At 40.0% G+C, this 17,157-nt stretch overlaps 1 protein-coding gene across 10 annotated transcripts in view; it reads left to right on the top strand.

The window, feature by feature from the left end:
• The window catches only part of CHD6 (chromodomain helicase DNA binding protein 6), a 230,821-nt gene that overhangs the window by 81,857 nt on the left and 131,807 nt on the right, over positions 1 to 17,157 (top strand). For all 10 annotated transcript variants that reach the window (XM_064276096.1, XM_064276094.1, XM_064276092.1 and 7 more), the window contains 2 exons: positions 12,151 to 12,298; positions 14,122 to 14,271. In XM_064276096.1, the coding sequence (XP_064132166.1) occupies positions 12,151 to 12,298; positions 14,122 to 14,271 (298 nt within the window). The remainder of the gene's footprint in view (positions 1 to 12,150; positions 12,299 to 14,121; positions 14,272 to 17,157) is intronic.

Genomic DNA, 17,157 nt, shown 5'->3' with positions numbered 1-17,157 from the left:
TGTACTACTATTTCATCCTTTAATTCTATCAGTGTTTGCTTTACATATTTAGGTACCCCTACTTTTTATATTGGGTGCATATATATATTCATGATTGTTAAATCTTCTTGATTCATTGACCCTTTTGTCACTATATAATGTCTACCATTATCTCTTCTGACAAATTTTGTCTTAAAGTCTGCTTTGTCTGACATTAAGATTGCCACCCCAGCTCTCCTTTGGTTATTATTTACAAGGAATATTTTTTTCCATCCTTTTCTCTTTCAACCTATTTTGTCCTTGAATTTAAGGTGTGTCTCTTGTAAACAGCATATAGTTAGATCATGTTTTTTAACCCATTCTGCCATGCTCTGCCTTTTGATTGGAGCATGTAGTCCATTTACATTCACTGTAATTACTGATAAGAAGTGACTTCTGCCATTTTGTTATTTGTGTGTTTAAGCCTTCTTTGTCTTTTACTACTGCTTGCTTTTGTGTTTTTGTTGGTTTATTGTAGTGAGCCTTTTTGGTGAATATTACCTTTAACAGTAATACTTATGGTAGCCATTCTAGGCTAAGTTGGTACCAACTTTAATAACAAAAGAAATTCTGTATGCCATTCCTCTCTCCCCCTTTGGTTATTGCTATCATTAATTATGTCTTTATAGTTCAGGTTCCCTGTAACATAACTTTATCCTTGCTTTTTATACATGTTATTAAAAACCATGAAGGACAAAATATTTAGAGTTATCGTGCATGAATATATTACTAGCCTTTATACTTGTACATGCAGTTCCATTTGTAAAAAGGATGTTTCTTTTTTATGCATATCTTTGAATTACTTTATGGTGTCTTTTCCCTTCCATCTATAGAACTCCCATTAGTATTTTTTGTAGGGCAAGCCTGGTGGATGTAAACTCTCTCAGCTTCTTTTTTTCTGGGAATGTTTTAATTTTATCCTCATTCTTGAAGAATAGTTTTACTGGGTATAGTATTATTGGTTGACAGCTTTTTTCTTTCAGCATTTTAAATATATCATTCCGTTGCCTTCGGGCCTCCAGTGTTTCTAAGGAAAAATTGATGCTTAATGTTATTGGAGATCCTTTGTATTTGCTTGCTTCTCTCTCATCGCTTTCAGGATTCTCTCTTTACTTTTTGAGAGCCTTCACTATGATATGTGTTGGTGTAGATCTCTTTGGGTTTTTCTTGCTTGGGTTTTTTTAGCTTCTTGGATTTGTAGATTCATGTCCTTTGTTAGACTGGGGATATTTTCTCTTATTAGTTCTTCAAATATTGTTTCTGTTCCTTTCTCTTTTATCTCCTTCTGGAATTCCTATGGTGTGTATATTAGGTCTCTTTTTGTTGTCCCATAATTCTGTTAAACTGTTCTCCGCCTTTTTTGAGCCTTTGTTCTTATTGCTCTTTAATGTCTTATTTTAACTATCATATCCTCCAATTTACTGATTCTTTTTTCTGCCTGAGTAAGTTTGTTGGTAAGTCCTTCATTTCAGTTATCGTCCCTTTCAGTTGCAATATCTCTTTTTTTACGTCCACATTTTGTTTGTGCGTTGTTTTCCATATTTCTTTTAGCTGTTTATATGTTTTTCCTTAGTTCTTTAATTATGTTTAATGTTGCTCTGTTGTATTCTTCCTTTTTTTTGGTTACTTGGTTATCTCTAGATGCACTTTTACTCCCTTTGTCATTTTCATTTGAATAGGCCATTGTTTCCCTATTCTTTTGTGTCTTGTGATTTTTTTGTTGGGGCATTGGAATTTTTGAGGGTGTTAACTTTCTCAGTTTTCTTCATTATTTTGCATTTTTGCCTGCAATACTTTCTGTGAGAAACTCTTAGGCAGACAGAGCCATTGGCCTTTGCTTACCATTTTCTCTCCCTTTCTGTGATAGTTCCTTCTCCTTTCTTGGTTTAATTGGGATTCTAAAGAGTTCCAGATCTCCTTTTTCAACTTTCAGGCCCTCCCAAACAAACCAGAAACACGTTGTGGTCAGCCTGTCCACCAGTGGGCCCTCCTAGTAGTATGTTGGCTGTGGCTGTAGCCTCCAGAAAGATGCCTGTTTCCTAGCACACAGCAGCCTTAGCCAGCAGCCCTTAGCATCAATGGAAAAGCTAAGCAGACATACCAGAACTGACTCGCTGAGAGTTCTGTCCTATTCATTTCAGAGGCCTGAGATATGGGGTACGTCGGGAGGCAGATAGAGTGTTGACTATGAGAGCAGACTCTACTGCATGGGCCTTCTATACCAATTCGTGGTAGCCTTGCAACCAACAGTGTCTGTGTAGGGAGATGCTGGTACACTACAAATGGACTCCTGGGGAGGTCTGTCATGTTGATTTTAGAACAGAGGCTGGAGGTACTGTCTCTTTGTACAGGCAGGGGCTGTGGTGGTTAGGGACACAGCCTCTTTTTCTGGGGTCACTTTTCCTTTTTATAGCAGCTAGTGTTTGTGTGCCTGGGGGAGGGGCAGGGATGGTGGGAGGAGCAATTTTTCTGCTGTATGTGATTCACTGATTCTTGCCTGTCTGCAATTCTCCACTGTTTTCCTCTGCTCCCCGATTCATAGTCCTTAAAAGCCAAGCACCATTTCCTTGTTGTATTTTTCCTGTATTTGTGGGAGGGTCGGAACGATGTTCTGTTTATGCTCCCATCTTCCCAGAATCACTTTTTTTTTTTTTTTTTTAAGAAAATTAAACAATACAAAGTTTATAAATTCAAAATTATTCCATGAAAGTGTTCTAGAACTGAGTTATGGTGATCACTACGTAACTCAATAAATTTACTAACAATCATTGAATTTTTAATTAAAATGGGTGAATTTTATAGTATGTAAATTATTCCTATAGTTTTTTTTTAAAGACTCATTCAAAATAAATAAAACCCAGCCCTCCTCCCTCACACACACACAAAAATGTCTCTCATCTACCAGTCCTACCATTTTCACCAGGTAGCCACTCTAATGGTTTGATATATACCCTTCCAGACCTTTACCTGAAACCCAGTATCCTGAATGCCTCTAAAGTTTTGCTGGAGAACAAATTGAGAATAAATTTCAGAATGGCCTTTGCCTGATTCCTTAGTGGCACACAGATTTGGTGACTTACCTAAAGGCAGTCAGACTTCCGATTTTGCTGAAGAGCAGTAAACCAAACACAAACCAAACCCTTTGCCGTTGAGTCAATTCCGACTTATATTGGCATGACTCTTTTGATAAAGGTTATTATTTAGCAGTTTGGTTGCATGAAATATGTGACTCAGTTAGTTTTTGCTCAGCTACTATTTTAGAAGAAATTCCATTTTCTCAAGATTGTGGGACAATCACTAAAGCTGAGTGATAATGTTGATGCTAAGTCTAATTTATTTGGAAAGCCATGATTGGAGTGTTTACTGATGGTCTTTTAGCATTATGAATTTGTGATCCGGGTTCTTCTTTTAAATTGAAAGAAAACACTTTTCTGTTTTGATTAAGCACTGTTAACGGTTCATCACCAATCTTCTTGATGTCCTATTTGAAAATCTCATTTGTGAGCTTACAAGGAATCTTTTCTTCCTGATATTTGTCTTTATCAGAAGAGCTCCAGGAAGAACTTATGGAACTCAAAATTGATTCTGTTGCCAAAGGTAACCTCCAGAAAATCACTTTGAAGATTTCCCAGGTAGAGTATCTTCTTGTTTACTCCCAAATAAGTGAGCAGGATTCGCCAGGCATTTTCCTATTTTCCTGACATATATTTGAATGTACATCGGGATTGCATATTTGTAGATCACTTTGGATAGTATTGACATTTTCACCATGTTAAGTCTTCCTATCCATGAGCATGGTATGTTTTTCCATTTATGTAGGTCTCTTGGTTTCTTTCAGTAGTGTTTTGTAATTTTCTCTGTAGAAGCCTTTTACATCCTTAATTAGACTTATTCCTAAGTATTTTATCTTTTTGAGGGCTATCATAAATGGTATTGTTTTCCTGATTTCCTTTTCATAGTTCTCTTTGTTACTGTAGTGGAATCCAACTGATTTTTGTATGATTACCTTCTACTCTGCCACTTTGCTGAATCCTTGTATTAGCTCCAGTAGCTCTCTTGTAGAGTCTGTGGTATTTTCTGTGTATATGATCATGTCATCTGCGAATAGGGATAGTTTTACTTCTTCCTTACCAATTTGTATGCCCTTGATTTCCCTTTCTTGCCTTATTACTCTAGCTAGGAGTTACAGTACAATATAGAATAAGAGTAGTGATAAAGGATATCCTTGTTAGGTTCTCCTTCTCAAGGGGAATGCTTTCAATCTCCATTGAGAATAATGTTGGTTGTTGGTTTTGTATATATGCCCTTAATTATGTCGAGGAATGTCCCTTCTGCTTCTATTTTGCTGAGAGTTTTTATCAGGAATGGGTGTTGAACTTTATCAGATGCCTTTTCTGCATTGTTTGAGATGGATTGTGTGATTCTTTTCCTTTGTTTCATTTATATGATGGATTATGTTGATTGATTTTCTGATGTTGAACCTGGTACAAAGCCCACTTGGTTGTGGGTTTTTTTTTCCGATACGCTGTTGAATTCTATTTGCTAGAATTTTGTTGAGAATTTTTACGCTTGTATTCGAGGGATATTGGTATATAATTTTCTTTTTTAGAGGTGTCTTTGCCTGGCTTTGGTATTGGAGTTCTGCTGGCTTTATAGAATGAATTTGGAGTAGTCTTTCCTTTTCTGAAATAGTTTTGAGTAGTACTGGTGTCATCTCTTCTCTGAATGGTTGGTAGAATTCTCTCGTGAAACCTCTGGGCCTGGGCTTTTTTTGTTCTTGGGAGTTTTTTAATGACTTCTTCAGTTTCTTCATATGGTATGGGTCTGGTCAGATATTCTACCTCAGTTTGTGTTAGTTTGGGTAATGTAATGTGTTTCTGGAAATTTGTCCATCTTTTCTAGGTTTTTGAATTTATTGGTGTGTAATTTTTCATAATATTCTGCTGTGGTCTTTTTTATTTCAGTTGGTTCTGTTGTAATGTCACCCATCTTATTTCTTATTTGAGTTATTTGCATCTTCTTCTTTTGTCAGTTTGGCCAGTGGTTTGTCAATATTATTGATCTTTTCAAAGAACCAACATCTAGTTTTGTTGGTTCTTTCAGTTGTTTTTCTGTTCTGATTTATTTCTGCATAACCTTTATTTTTTCCTTTGGTGACTGTGAGCTTGCTTTGCTGCTCTTTTTCTGTTTATTAGGTTAAGGTATTGATTTTGACCCTTTTATTTTTGATGTATACATTTATTGCTATAAATTGACCTCTGCTTACTGTTTTTGTTGTGTCCCAAAGATTTTGGTATGATGTGTTTTCATTCCGGTTTGATTATAGGAATTTTTTAATTTTGTTTTTAATTTCTTCTATTGCCCAGTGGTTTTTAAGCAAGGTGTTAATGAGTTTTCATGTATTTGGGGTTTTTCCCTTGTTCTTCCTGATTTCTAATTTTATAGTGTTTTAGTCACAGAAGATGCTTTGTATTATTTCAGTATTTTTCAAATTTGTTGAGGCTTAGTTTATTGCCTAAAATTTGTTCTATTCTGGAGAATGATCCATGTGCGATGGAGAAATGTCTACTGTGCTGCTCTTGGGTGGATTGTTTTGTGTATGTCTATGAGGCCAAGATGGTTGACTGTGATGTTTAGATCTTCTGTATCTTTGTTGAGTTTCTTTTATTTGTTCTGTCCTTCATCGAAACTGGTATGTTAAAGTTGCCTACTGTTATTGGGGAATTGTCTGTTTCTCTTTTTGATACTGCTAGAGTTTGTCTTACGTATTTTGGAGCTCTGTTGTTGGATATGTAAACATTTATTATGGTTACATTCTCTTGGTGGATTGACTGCTTAATCATTACATAGTGCCCTTCCTTGTCTCTTATGTTGAATTTTGTATTAAAGTCTATTTTATAATCAGAGGTTAATATTGCCACTCCTTTTTTTGATTACTGTTCACTTGATACATTTTTTTCCATCTTTTGATTTTTTTTTTTAGCTTGTTTTTATCTTTGTGTCTAAAGTGTGTCTCTTGTAGGCAACATTCTGATGGGTCATGTTTTTCTTAATCCATTCCATTACTGTGTGCCTTTACTATTACATTTAACCCATTTGTATTCAGAGTGATTATTGATACATACAAGGTAACTGCTACTCTTTTGTTGTGGGTGTTTTTTTTTTTCTTGTGGTGGTATTGATGGTGTCTCATTCCGCTTACTCTTCTGTACTGTGTTCTTTTTGTTTATGGATTTTCTTTTCATTTCCTTTGTTGATTTTGAGTTTGCTGAGTCTTTATAGTTTTCTTTTTTATTTTGGTTAGTAGGTTTATTAATATTCTTTGTGGCTACCCTGAAATTTGCCTTTATCTTCCTAAGTTTTAAACAGTCTTGTATCTTGATATCGTCTTGACTTCCTGTCCACATGGAAGTTCTATAACTGTACCATTTATTCCCTCATTTTATTTTGAAGTTGTCGTCATTTACAGATTGACATCTCTGGCTCTCTGTTTTCAGTCTTGTAGCTTTATTTTATACTGAAAATTCTTTACCTTGGTTGGTGTCTGGGTGATGCTGTCATGTGTCTTAATCTCAGGTCGTTGTCTGATGTTGTTGGTTCTCTGTCCGAGGGTTGATCTGGTTTTTACAAATTTCCTTAATTTCTGTTTATCTGGAAATGTTCTAGTTTTGTCATTGTATTTGAGAGACAACTTTGCTCATGGTTGGCAGTTTTTTTCTTTCAGAGTTTTATGTATGTCATCTTGCCAACATGGTTTCTGCTGAGAAATCAGAGCTTAGTCTTACTCATTCCCCTTTATGGGTGACAGTTTGTTTTTCCCAAATTGCTTTCAGGATTCTTTCTTTGCCTTTGGTTTTGGAGTTTGATTATGATATGTTTTGGTGACATTCTTTTGGGGTCTGTTCTATATGGGGTTCATTGAGCTTCTTGGATAGATATCTTCTGGTCTTTCGTGATATTAGGCAAGTTTTCTGCCAGCACATCTTTAAAATTTTTCTCTGTGCTTTGTTTTTTGGTCTCTTCATGCTCTGGGATTCTGGTCATGTGGAAGTTATTCCTCTTGATAGTGTCCCACGTAACTCTTAGTCTTTCTTAATTTTTCTTCATTCTTTTTTCTGAATGTTTCTCAAACAAGTTAGTATCAAGGGATTTGTCCTCCATGTTGTTGATCCTGTCTTCCATTGATTCAGTTCTACGCCTGTATCCTTCCATTGACTTATCTATTTCTGGAATTTTGTTGTTATTTGTCTGGATTTCTAGTTGCTGTTTTTTTTATGGTTTCATCTATTTTATCATTTTGTTCTTGTACTCTTTTCCTGAATTTGTCTAGAGTTTTGTCTGTGTTTTCCTTGATCTCTCTCTTGGTCTTTGAGGATCCTAAGTACAAGTCTTTTGAATTCCTTATCAAATAGTTCTATTACCATTTTTTCCTTAAGAAGGTTTCCTGGCCCTTTATTTTGGTCACTTTCTTGAGCCATCTTGTCTTCTTTATGTGATTTGATACTGTTTATTGTCTTTGAGGGACTAAGGTGTTGTTATATTCATTTATTGACTGTATGTTTGTTTTCTCACTTCTGGTTTTTTCATTTGTTTTGATATATCTGGGTGGGCGGGGGATGCGTGCTACTCTGGTTGCTAGCGTTGCAGCACTAGGGCACTCACCACCTGTCCCTAGGTGGGCAGGGTAGTGGCTGGGAGCGTACAAGCGTGGGTCTGTATTTGCTGGTCTTGCAGGACATCTCAGGGCAGACTGGGCAGGCATTGGTTGCTGTCTGTCATTGATCCAGTGGCGCAGGAATGGGTAGTGGCACTCACTGAGTTGCTGGGTCAGCAGGTGTGGTGGGTGGAGTGGGCGAGGAGGGGGCACGATTGCATCTGCTTGTTGGGGGGTGGCTTGGTGGCAAATGAGTATGGTTGCATGGTTGCTGCCACTCGCCAGCTCGGGGGTGGGTGCCAGGCGGGCATGTGCACAGTTTTACAGTTGCCATCACTCACTGTGTCGGGTGTGAAGTGGGCACGTGCATAGTTTCATGATCACTGCCACCCACCAGTTCGGGGGCGTGGGTGGCGGAGGGTGTACATGCGGTCTCCACTGCTCACCAAACCAGGGGGTTGTGGGTGGTGAGTGGGCATGTGCGGGGGTATGTTGTCACTGCCACACTCTGCTTGGAGGTTGATAAGTGGCAGGTGGATGAGCACACAGGAGCACACTGCTACTCGTCATGAGGGCAAGGGGGTTGATGGATAGGGCTGGGTAAGGGGGGACAGGAGGCTCATATTATGGTGTCCAATTGGGTGGGGTGGTTGGGGTATGGGGCCTTCTAGTGCTTCAGGAGGGTGGGAAGAGGGGGAGTGTGCCTCTTCATCTGGCAAACATGGGTGCCCTGGCACTTCCCATCCACTGCAGCCAGCAGTTGGTCCCTGCCCCCAATCAAGTGTGAGGCAAGGGGCCTTCCGGAGTCCAGTCGTGTGGGGGACGTCTCACCAATACTCTGCAAATCCACTGCCTGTGCATACTACTCACCCCAGAGGTCAGGGACCACTGCTCATTAATATACCTGCCTCTGGATCCTGGCCCACTCCGTACTCTCTGAACGGCAGGATCCCTGGAATTTTTACTCTCTTTTCTCTGTTTTCCTTCCTCAGATATGGATTTTGATCCACTCATCTTGTTTTTCTTTGGGTGTGTCTATACAGTTTCTCTTGTCTCTTATGGGAATGCTTTGAAGTTTCAAAAGGGTCACTACTGGCTTTGCCTCAAGATGGCTATTTTGAGCCAGGATGGCTGGCAGAGCCCCGCTGCTCCATGTTATTCATTTGCTGCTTCAGTTCAATTTTTTCTTCCAGTTGGTGTTTGATTCAGTTACTTATCCTTCCTTTTTAATGTTCAGGATTCCAGGATTGTTATCTGCATGTGTTTCACTTGATTTTTTGAGTCTTTGCTGTAGAAGAATAGTATGGCACATCTGACTAGGCTGCCATCTTGGCTCTTCCCACCAACATGTATTTGAGAAGGTGCTTCTCCTACCCACCGCAACTTCTGGCTAAGAAAACGTAGTGTGCCCCAGGCTTGACTTGGAAGTGCCTTATGGTGGCTCCTCCTACTTTCGTAATTTAATGTTTCTCAAAACATGGAGGGCAAATGTGTACTAGTTTTGCAGTAAGCTTTCATATTTTGAGGAGGGTCCATTCCCTAATTATGGTTTGTACTTGGTTTGGTTTTTAGTATGTTTCACAATGAAGTACATATTTATGGCACATATATGTGACCATTTAAAATGAAGAACAGAAATATACAGACAAGGATTTCTAATATAATGAAGCTACATTTAGTGATAAAGTTTATTTCAGGGGTTAGGAAGAAGGACGTATGATTTTATGGAAGATTGAATGGGCCTCTGAGTATGCAATTATTTTGATGACTTTTGGTATATTAGCTTTCTTTAAATTTATGTCAAAAAGTTAAACACAAACCTTTGTTAAGAGATCCATAAAAAGTCAAGAACTATCAACTTGTGAGTTTTTTTCTATATTTGGCCATTGAAATGTTTTTGGTGCTGACTCTTTAAAAGTCATTGGAAATTCAAATAACATTAAAGGAGGTTTTAAGTTTTTATATTTGTCAAAAGGGAAACTGGAGCTTTTTGTTTGTTTTAAAAAAAAAAAAAAAGGTTAAGAAACATTATATGATTTAAAAAGCAATGGACTGTGAATCAGATGAGACCTGAGTGTGAGCCTCAGCTCTGCTGCTGACTTTGGGATCTTTGCTGCTTTTAAACCTCAGTTTTCTCACCTGGAATATGGAACTGTCTTTCCTGCATCCTTCATGGAATTGTGGTTGTAACACTTAAGTGACGTGCAGAATGCATAAGTACTTTGTGGAGCATAAATTGCTATGTATTTTTTATAATGAAAAGCCACATAACGAGATAAATATTCCTAGGAATATTTAGCATCTTTTTAAACTGTTTCACTTGTGTCTCTTCTCCTGAACTGATAAGAAGTGGAATAACTTTTTTTTTTTTTCCCCTGCTTGAGGTTATGAGTGTCATATTAAAATCTGTTATCCTCTAAAAAGGCAGGACCCCTTGAGTTTTCACCTATACAGGTTGGACCAAAATAGTTTTCATCATAAACTTTCCTGATAGATAGGCAAACTGTCTTCAGCCTGGGGCATCGTGGATGGACTGAGTTTGTGCTGACCAGGTTGGGGATCCATGAAGGGTGAAGGGCATTCAAGAGAGAGGCAGATTGATTCAGCTGTCAGCCCTGGTTGGAATACCTGCCACATGTTCGTCATGCTGGATTTCCCCTCTGTGAACAAGGCCATCCAATATCCCTGTCTTCCCCACACCTTCCAATCTTTCACCTGGTAGGAAATATCAATTATTTTGGCTCTTTCCTCTTTCTTCACATTCTTTCACTTGCCAAGACTTACTGGTTCAAGGCTAGGTCTTTCAAATCATTTTCACTTTTGAGTTTTCATTGATTGTATCTAGCTTAAGTCTTCATTCTCTCTTGCCTGGGACTTGGCTAGTGGCCCTTTCCACACTAAATGAATTCTAAACTCTCTAGCTTGGCGTACCCCTGATTTTTCTTTCCAGCTCTATCACTTAGTGCTTCTGTTTACTCACCCTGTCATCCAGCCACACACACTATCTTTTATCAGATGTTCCTTTAACACTGCTCTATTCCTCAAACAGCATAGACTGCCTAGATTCAAACCCTGTTTCCACCGTTTACTAGCCATGTTCCCCTGGAGACCTAAGTTAACCTCACTGTGCCTAAGATTCCTCAAGTATAACATGAGAATAGTGATACTGTCTCATAGGGTTGTTGTGAGGATTAAAGGACGTAATCTATGTAAAGGACTTAGAACTGTGCCTGCGTGTAGTAAGCATTATATATGTTAGCTGCTGTTGTTGGTATTATTCCTACCTACCACCTGTCAAAATTCTGTGTAAATTCTTGTTCAGATGCCATTTCCAAATCTCCCCAGCCAGAAATAATCTTATCCATCCATTAATGTGTTCATCTACTCATTAAATATTTATTGAATACTTACTATGTAGAAGGAAACGATAGTACTCACTGTGAGGAATACAAAATGGAAATAAGTACATACTGCCCTCTAGGAACTTAGAGCCTGGTAGGAGAAATCAGAGAAGTCTAAGATATTCATCCATTTAACAGATGTTTACTGAGAATTGAGGCACTAGTGTCATAGTTAATGACTAACTTTGGTAAAAGGCCAAAGTAGGGATACCTTAAGCAAAGCGCAGTTGAAGTGCCTTGGGAGAATAGAAGAGAGAGATTTTACTGGCTGTGAGAGTCGGGGAAGGCTTTTTAGAGATATTGCATCTTAGCAGGGCCTTGCATGGTAGATGGACTTTGCCCATGTCTACCTTTCAGGAAGCATTCATGTTACTGCCTTGGGCTGTGGCTATAGGTGGACCATAGCATCTTCATGATTATAAGCTCCTCAAGGGCAGGCACAGTTTCTGCCATGTTTGGGTTCCTAGTGTTCACACCAGGTCTTAGACATAGACTGTACTCAATAAAGAATGATGATAGATTAGGGAGATATTTCTTCGTGTGTAACTTAAGGAAACCCTGGTGGCATAGCGGTTAAGAGCTAAGGCTGGTAACCAAAAGGTCAGCAGTTCGAATCCACCAGGTGCTTCTCGGAAACCCTCTGTGGTAGTTCTACGTGGTCCAGTAATCACTTTGAGTCAGAATCGACTCAATGGCAGTGGGTTTTTTGGCTTCACATAACTTAAATGAAGATTGTATTTGATAATCCTTAATATCTGTGAAGCCATTATATTTTCCACAGAAGAGATTTATTACATAAACTAAAAGTTATGTTTTTGCAGATGTTCATATTATATTATTTCTCATTCTGTTAATCATAGCCATATTAGTCATGATAAAAGATATAATAGAGTGAATTCTGAATCAGTTCATATGGATATTTATTCCTATATTTTGGGGAAGAAACTTGTAGGTTCTGCATTAAAGCCTGCCCTAGTCCTAGAACTCTAGAGTGTGTGGTTTCATGACTTTGATCACATGAGAAATCTTAGTTTTTAAAACTGCTCAAGAGGTTTAATTCTGAATTTCTCCTTGTAGCAAGGAGCAAGGACCAACCCCAGTGGAGAAAAAGAAGAAAGGAAAAAGGAAAAGTGAAACCACGGTGGAGAGTTTAGAGCTGGATCAGGGCCTGCCGAACTCATCCTTGCGGAGTCCTGAGGAGTCCACTGAGTCTGCAGACAGCCAGGTACACCTTTGCTCGGGAGCCCTGGTGAAGATTACAGCTGTTCCATGGGATCTTGCTGACACTGACCCAGTTGCTACTCTGTGCCTGTCTCTAGCCTACTGTCTTGCACAGACCTGGGCTGGGCTTTTACTGTCTTGGTGGGTGAGCAAGTAGACCACAGGTTTTTTTTTTCCCCTAGCATACTGATCCTATACTAATAATTGCCCAGTTTTTTAGAGTGTTTGCTTTCTTTTTGGAAAGTAGCATGATACTAGACTGCAGAGGGAGCTGATGTGGGAAATGGAGTTGTGAGCCAGGCAGATATGGTTCAGAGTCTATTTCACCATGTAGGTAATGTATTCAGGGCTCAAGAGTGCTGGGCCAGTCTGTACAAGGACATTTTCATAATCCCAGATGCTGGGAATGCCAGAGATGTATTCATTATGCCAGAACAGGAAGGTTTGGGCAAACATGGAAACAAGAAATTACCCACTTAAATCTGATTCCTAAAACATGCCAAGGTATACCCATGACATTGGCAGGAATTTTCTCCCTGATTTCAGGCAACCTCTCCTGGACATGAATTCTAATATTTGAAAGAGCTGTTTCCTCTGATATCCTTAGCAGCCTATCTGAGCCTTGCTGCTTCAAGGGGACCTTTTAAAATTAGATTGACTTACTATATCTTCAAAGATCCTGTGCACCCTCATACGTTTCTGGATGATCTTCATTGTAGGAAGGTGTCAACTCCTAATGTCTTAAGTGGTAATAAGTAGTAGTATCTGGGGCATCAGGGCAGAGACTCCCGCACTGCCTAGAAACTGGGTCTCTTGGCTGTTAGGTATCAAGTTTGACAGAGGAGCAAGCACGTCAGGTTGATGGGAGTTGGCATTGCATTAAGTGTTTGCAGGATGGTGACCTGTGTAACCTGTATGGTGGGGAAGGCATTGGGGGAGAGGTTTTTATCTGCAATTCCTAACTTAAATGTCACAAAAGTGATAGTGAAGAAACAGGGAACAGAGAGAGGAGGCCCTGGAGGTTTCTTCAGAAGAGAAGGAAAGTGGGGTTTTGCTTTTGTATTTGTTTTTTAAGGTTTAAGTATTTGAAAGTGAGCCAGCTGGTGAATGATTCTCTGAAGTCTTTCTGTGCTTGGATATGATGAGTACATAGAGACAAACCGGGTGGTTTTCTGTTTGAGGAAAGCTGCCGAGCTGTTTTGTTTTTGAATGTTCACTCTCTAAAAGGTCAGAAGCTACTTAATTATAGATAAGTCCTTAGATGGTGACTCACAAGCCTTGTTTGTCACACTTGGGATGTCTCCTTGTGTTTTAAGGGGTGTTATGAGAGTCTCAAAGTAAGTCCTAATTAGTATTGGTTTTTTAAACTACTTAGGAGTATGTGGTATGGTGAATTCAAGGAAATGTAAAACAAAACATAACAAAATACTGTCATATTGTCAAAATCTGAGCTTCCAGCTAGAGCTAAAAGGGATCTCAGAGATGATGGTGTTCACCCCTACCCCAGTTTTACTGAATGGAAACTTATTCCAAAAAGGAGAAAAAAGTCACTTCCACTGATCAATAAAACGCACCTCACTGAATTGTGTGACTGCACCTTCTCAGTGGATCCTAGCAATTTGGAGAGTAGACTTTCATTCCCTCCCTCAGCTAGATCCCATTTCGAGTTAATTTAGCTCTTAAAAGAGTTGTGTTTAAGGAAGATTTCTTTTGTAAAGTGAGAAAGCTCTTCTCTGCATGTTAGTAGGTGGAGATGAGAATATTCATGAACAAGCTTTGCCTTTGACTCACAGAGCTCCTCTCTGATGGGGTATGTTTGCCCTGCAGAAACGACGCTCGGGACGGCAAGTGAAGCGCAGAAAATACAACGAGGATCTGGACTTCAAAGTGGTGGATGATGACGGGGAAACAATCGCTGTTCTTGGAGCTGGCCGAACATCCGCCCTCTCGGCTTCTACACTGGCATGGCAGGCAGAGGTATGCCTTTGGTTGAGGGTGCTGACCGTGGCTTGGCAGTCGTTTTGGCCTACTTGACTGAGTTATGTGGCTTTTTGCTGAAGCATAAATTAGATAATTTTAAGTGCTTCTTATAACCTTCTAGTGGCTTCCTGTTAAAATCAGAGTAAAATTAAGACTCCTTTCTGTGGCCAGCAGTACCCTCCACAATCACGCTATCCTATTTCATCAAATCTATTACTCATATTACTCTCTAGCCACAGCCACAGTAGCCATCTTTAATGCCTTGAACTAACAGTTCTTTCCCACCTGCAGGCCTTCGCTTATGTTGTTCCTTCTGCCTAAAATGCTTTTTACCACACGCTTTACATTACTGGATCACCATTGTTTCAGTTTCATCTAAAGTGTTATCTCCTCAGAGAGAGCTTTCCTGACTCTCCTGAAGTAGACCCCTGCCTCTCATACCAGTGATTGGTAAATGCAGCCCTAGAAGTATGTGCTAGAATACAGTGGCTACACAGAAGGAGGAGTGGTCAGGAAGGGGGGAAGTCAGGGACATCAGAGGACAAGGATTTAGGAGGGGCATTTCTGACATGAACTAAGGCCCCAGAGCCTGAATGGTACCACAGGTTGTGGTATGGCAAATAGCTGAGTATGGCTGGACTATGGGGTCTTATTTGATCTCCTACCTCGTGGTGGTGGAGGATAAGGGCAGAGTGGTAGGAAGAGTCCGATTCTGCAGGACCTTGGATACTGGCTAAGATATTTGGCCTTTGTACTGGAGATTGAATGATGGATAGATGGGTTCAAGCAGAGAAGCAGGATGGCTGTATCTCCATTATAGGAATTTCCATTGGCAGCATTTCCATTGGCAGCAGTGTCAAGGAGGAAGAGGAATAGCTTTAGGACCTTATACACAGATACTAGAAGGGAAGAGGGTGTATGTTGAAAAGGTGGAGGTCTGTGCCAAGGAGCTTATAGAGAAGAAATTGCAAGCAAAAGAAGCAGCAGGCTGTGTGTGTGGGAGGGCCGTTGTTGCCAACAGCACATTCTGGAACACAGGCTGTCTGTTTTCACAGAGTTACCATCAGTGACTTGGCAGAATTCATGCTCTCTATGTGAGCGGCAGCCGCACAAATACCTGTCCTCCCTCCTGGATGCTAGTGTGTCTTACTGTAGCCGATAATACTTTATCTTCTTAAACCAACTTTCCTCCAGCTTAATAATTTCACATATCCTTTCACGCTCTGCTTGCATGGGAAGTAAGTAGGAGCAGGGGTTATTGTTCCCATTTTAACAATCAGGAAACTAAGGTAGAGAACAATCCAGGTCAGAGTTACATAGCAGCAGTAATCAGTGACTAGCCCAGAAGAGTTGGTTTCATGTCTCCCTGCTCAGGATTATCCAACTAATGACTGTAACACTTAATAGGAATAATGATTTGATGTATTGTCATTGCAGTACTTTTCAAGCAAATAGTTAAGAATAGTTCTTGCAAGACTGCCATGAGGTGATAGGATTATGTTGCTTTAATAATGGATTTTGCTTCCTTGGGGATTTTATGGCTGGTTTGGTAGTTAAAACACTATAAGCGATTTTGTTTTCTCCTACTAGTCATTTAGCCTAAAACATTAACCATATTTCTATTGTTGTTATGACTTCTCCCCTAGTACCTGAAGGGCCGCATTAGCTGATCCTGACAAAAAATAATTTTATGTATCTTAATAAGGCTTTGCCCCTCCCGTAAAGGTACAATAAAGAAAAGGTTTGTATATGGTGTAACATAAGATGGGATCTGAATTTACATTAATCATGCCTCAAGATTTTTTACTGAATTTAAGAAAGAAGGAGGCCTGATAGGTGGGTTTGGCCTGGATGTTCATAGAGGCAGCCATAGTTCTGGCCTCCATGCTAAAAGCCCGGCCCACCTGCAGGGCTGGCAGGTAGTCTGTGACGGGACTGGAGAGATGGGCTTCTTGAGCAGTTTTCACATTAGTGCTCCAGGGAACCCTAGCTGCTGCAAAACCAAAACAGCTCCACTTGCATCCATTTTATGTTTTGGATTTCCTGCTGAGGTTTGAACAAAGATTTTGGCTAAAGCAAAGCTTAAAAACCGTGGATCTCATCTAGCATTCAAGGCAATACAGTGGCACAGAAAATCAGTTGAAGAAGAAACTTTTTCATATGTCCTTCTCCTGAGGCCCTTTGGCTAGGCTGGGTCTGCCTTCCTGATTGTATTAGCTTGGGGCAGAGAGGGGTGTGGAGTCGCCATCAGAAAGACCCCGCCGCCACCCCTCTGCACATCTGTGTGGTGTCTTTTCAGCATGCTCAGCCCGATTCTGTGACTGCCGGCCCCTGTCCCAGCCCCAGATTGCAACCTCAGCATTGGTTACCTAGTGGTGAGTTGCTAAAAACATCTTTACACACAATTTATTCTAAAACAAGACTGGCATATTAGTACAGACCTGCTCTTAGAATCCAGAGGACAGTCCCGAGACCTGACTTGGGATGAAATTCAGGGTCAAAAAATAGGTTTCCATCCTAACTGACTCTTGCTTCCATATGTTTCTCAGACTGATATTGGTACCTGGAACACAGACAGCCTTTCGCAGTTCTGTGGTGTATTCACAACATATAGACTTTTACCAGGCTGTCTCAGTTAATGCCTTCTACAATTTGGATTACCTGTATAATTTTGCCCTGGGAACAAAAAGACTTTAAATGAGACTTCAACTCCTGTGCCTTGTTCTGTGCCTTTGCACACAGTATCCTCTTCTTTGGTCTTTTCCTCTGCTTGGCGCACAGAGCCCAGTTGTTACTTCCTCCAGGAAGCTCTGTACGCCCCCAGAATTGGGGATTAGTGCCCCTCCTGTGTGCTCCCATAGCACTCAAATACATTAACTTCGT

This window comes from Loxodonta africana, chromosome 24, assembly GCF_030014295.1.
Source record: "Loxodonta africana isolate mLoxAfr1 chromosome 24, mLoxAfr1.hap2, whole genome shotgun sequence".
In the NCBI taxonomy this organism is placed as follows: domain Eukaryota; kingdom Metazoa; phylum Chordata; class Mammalia; order Proboscidea; family Elephantidae; genus Loxodonta; species Loxodonta africana.
The sequence above is the reverse complement of the archived record's forward strand: the minus strand, read 5'-3'. Positions and strand labels throughout refer to the sequence as shown.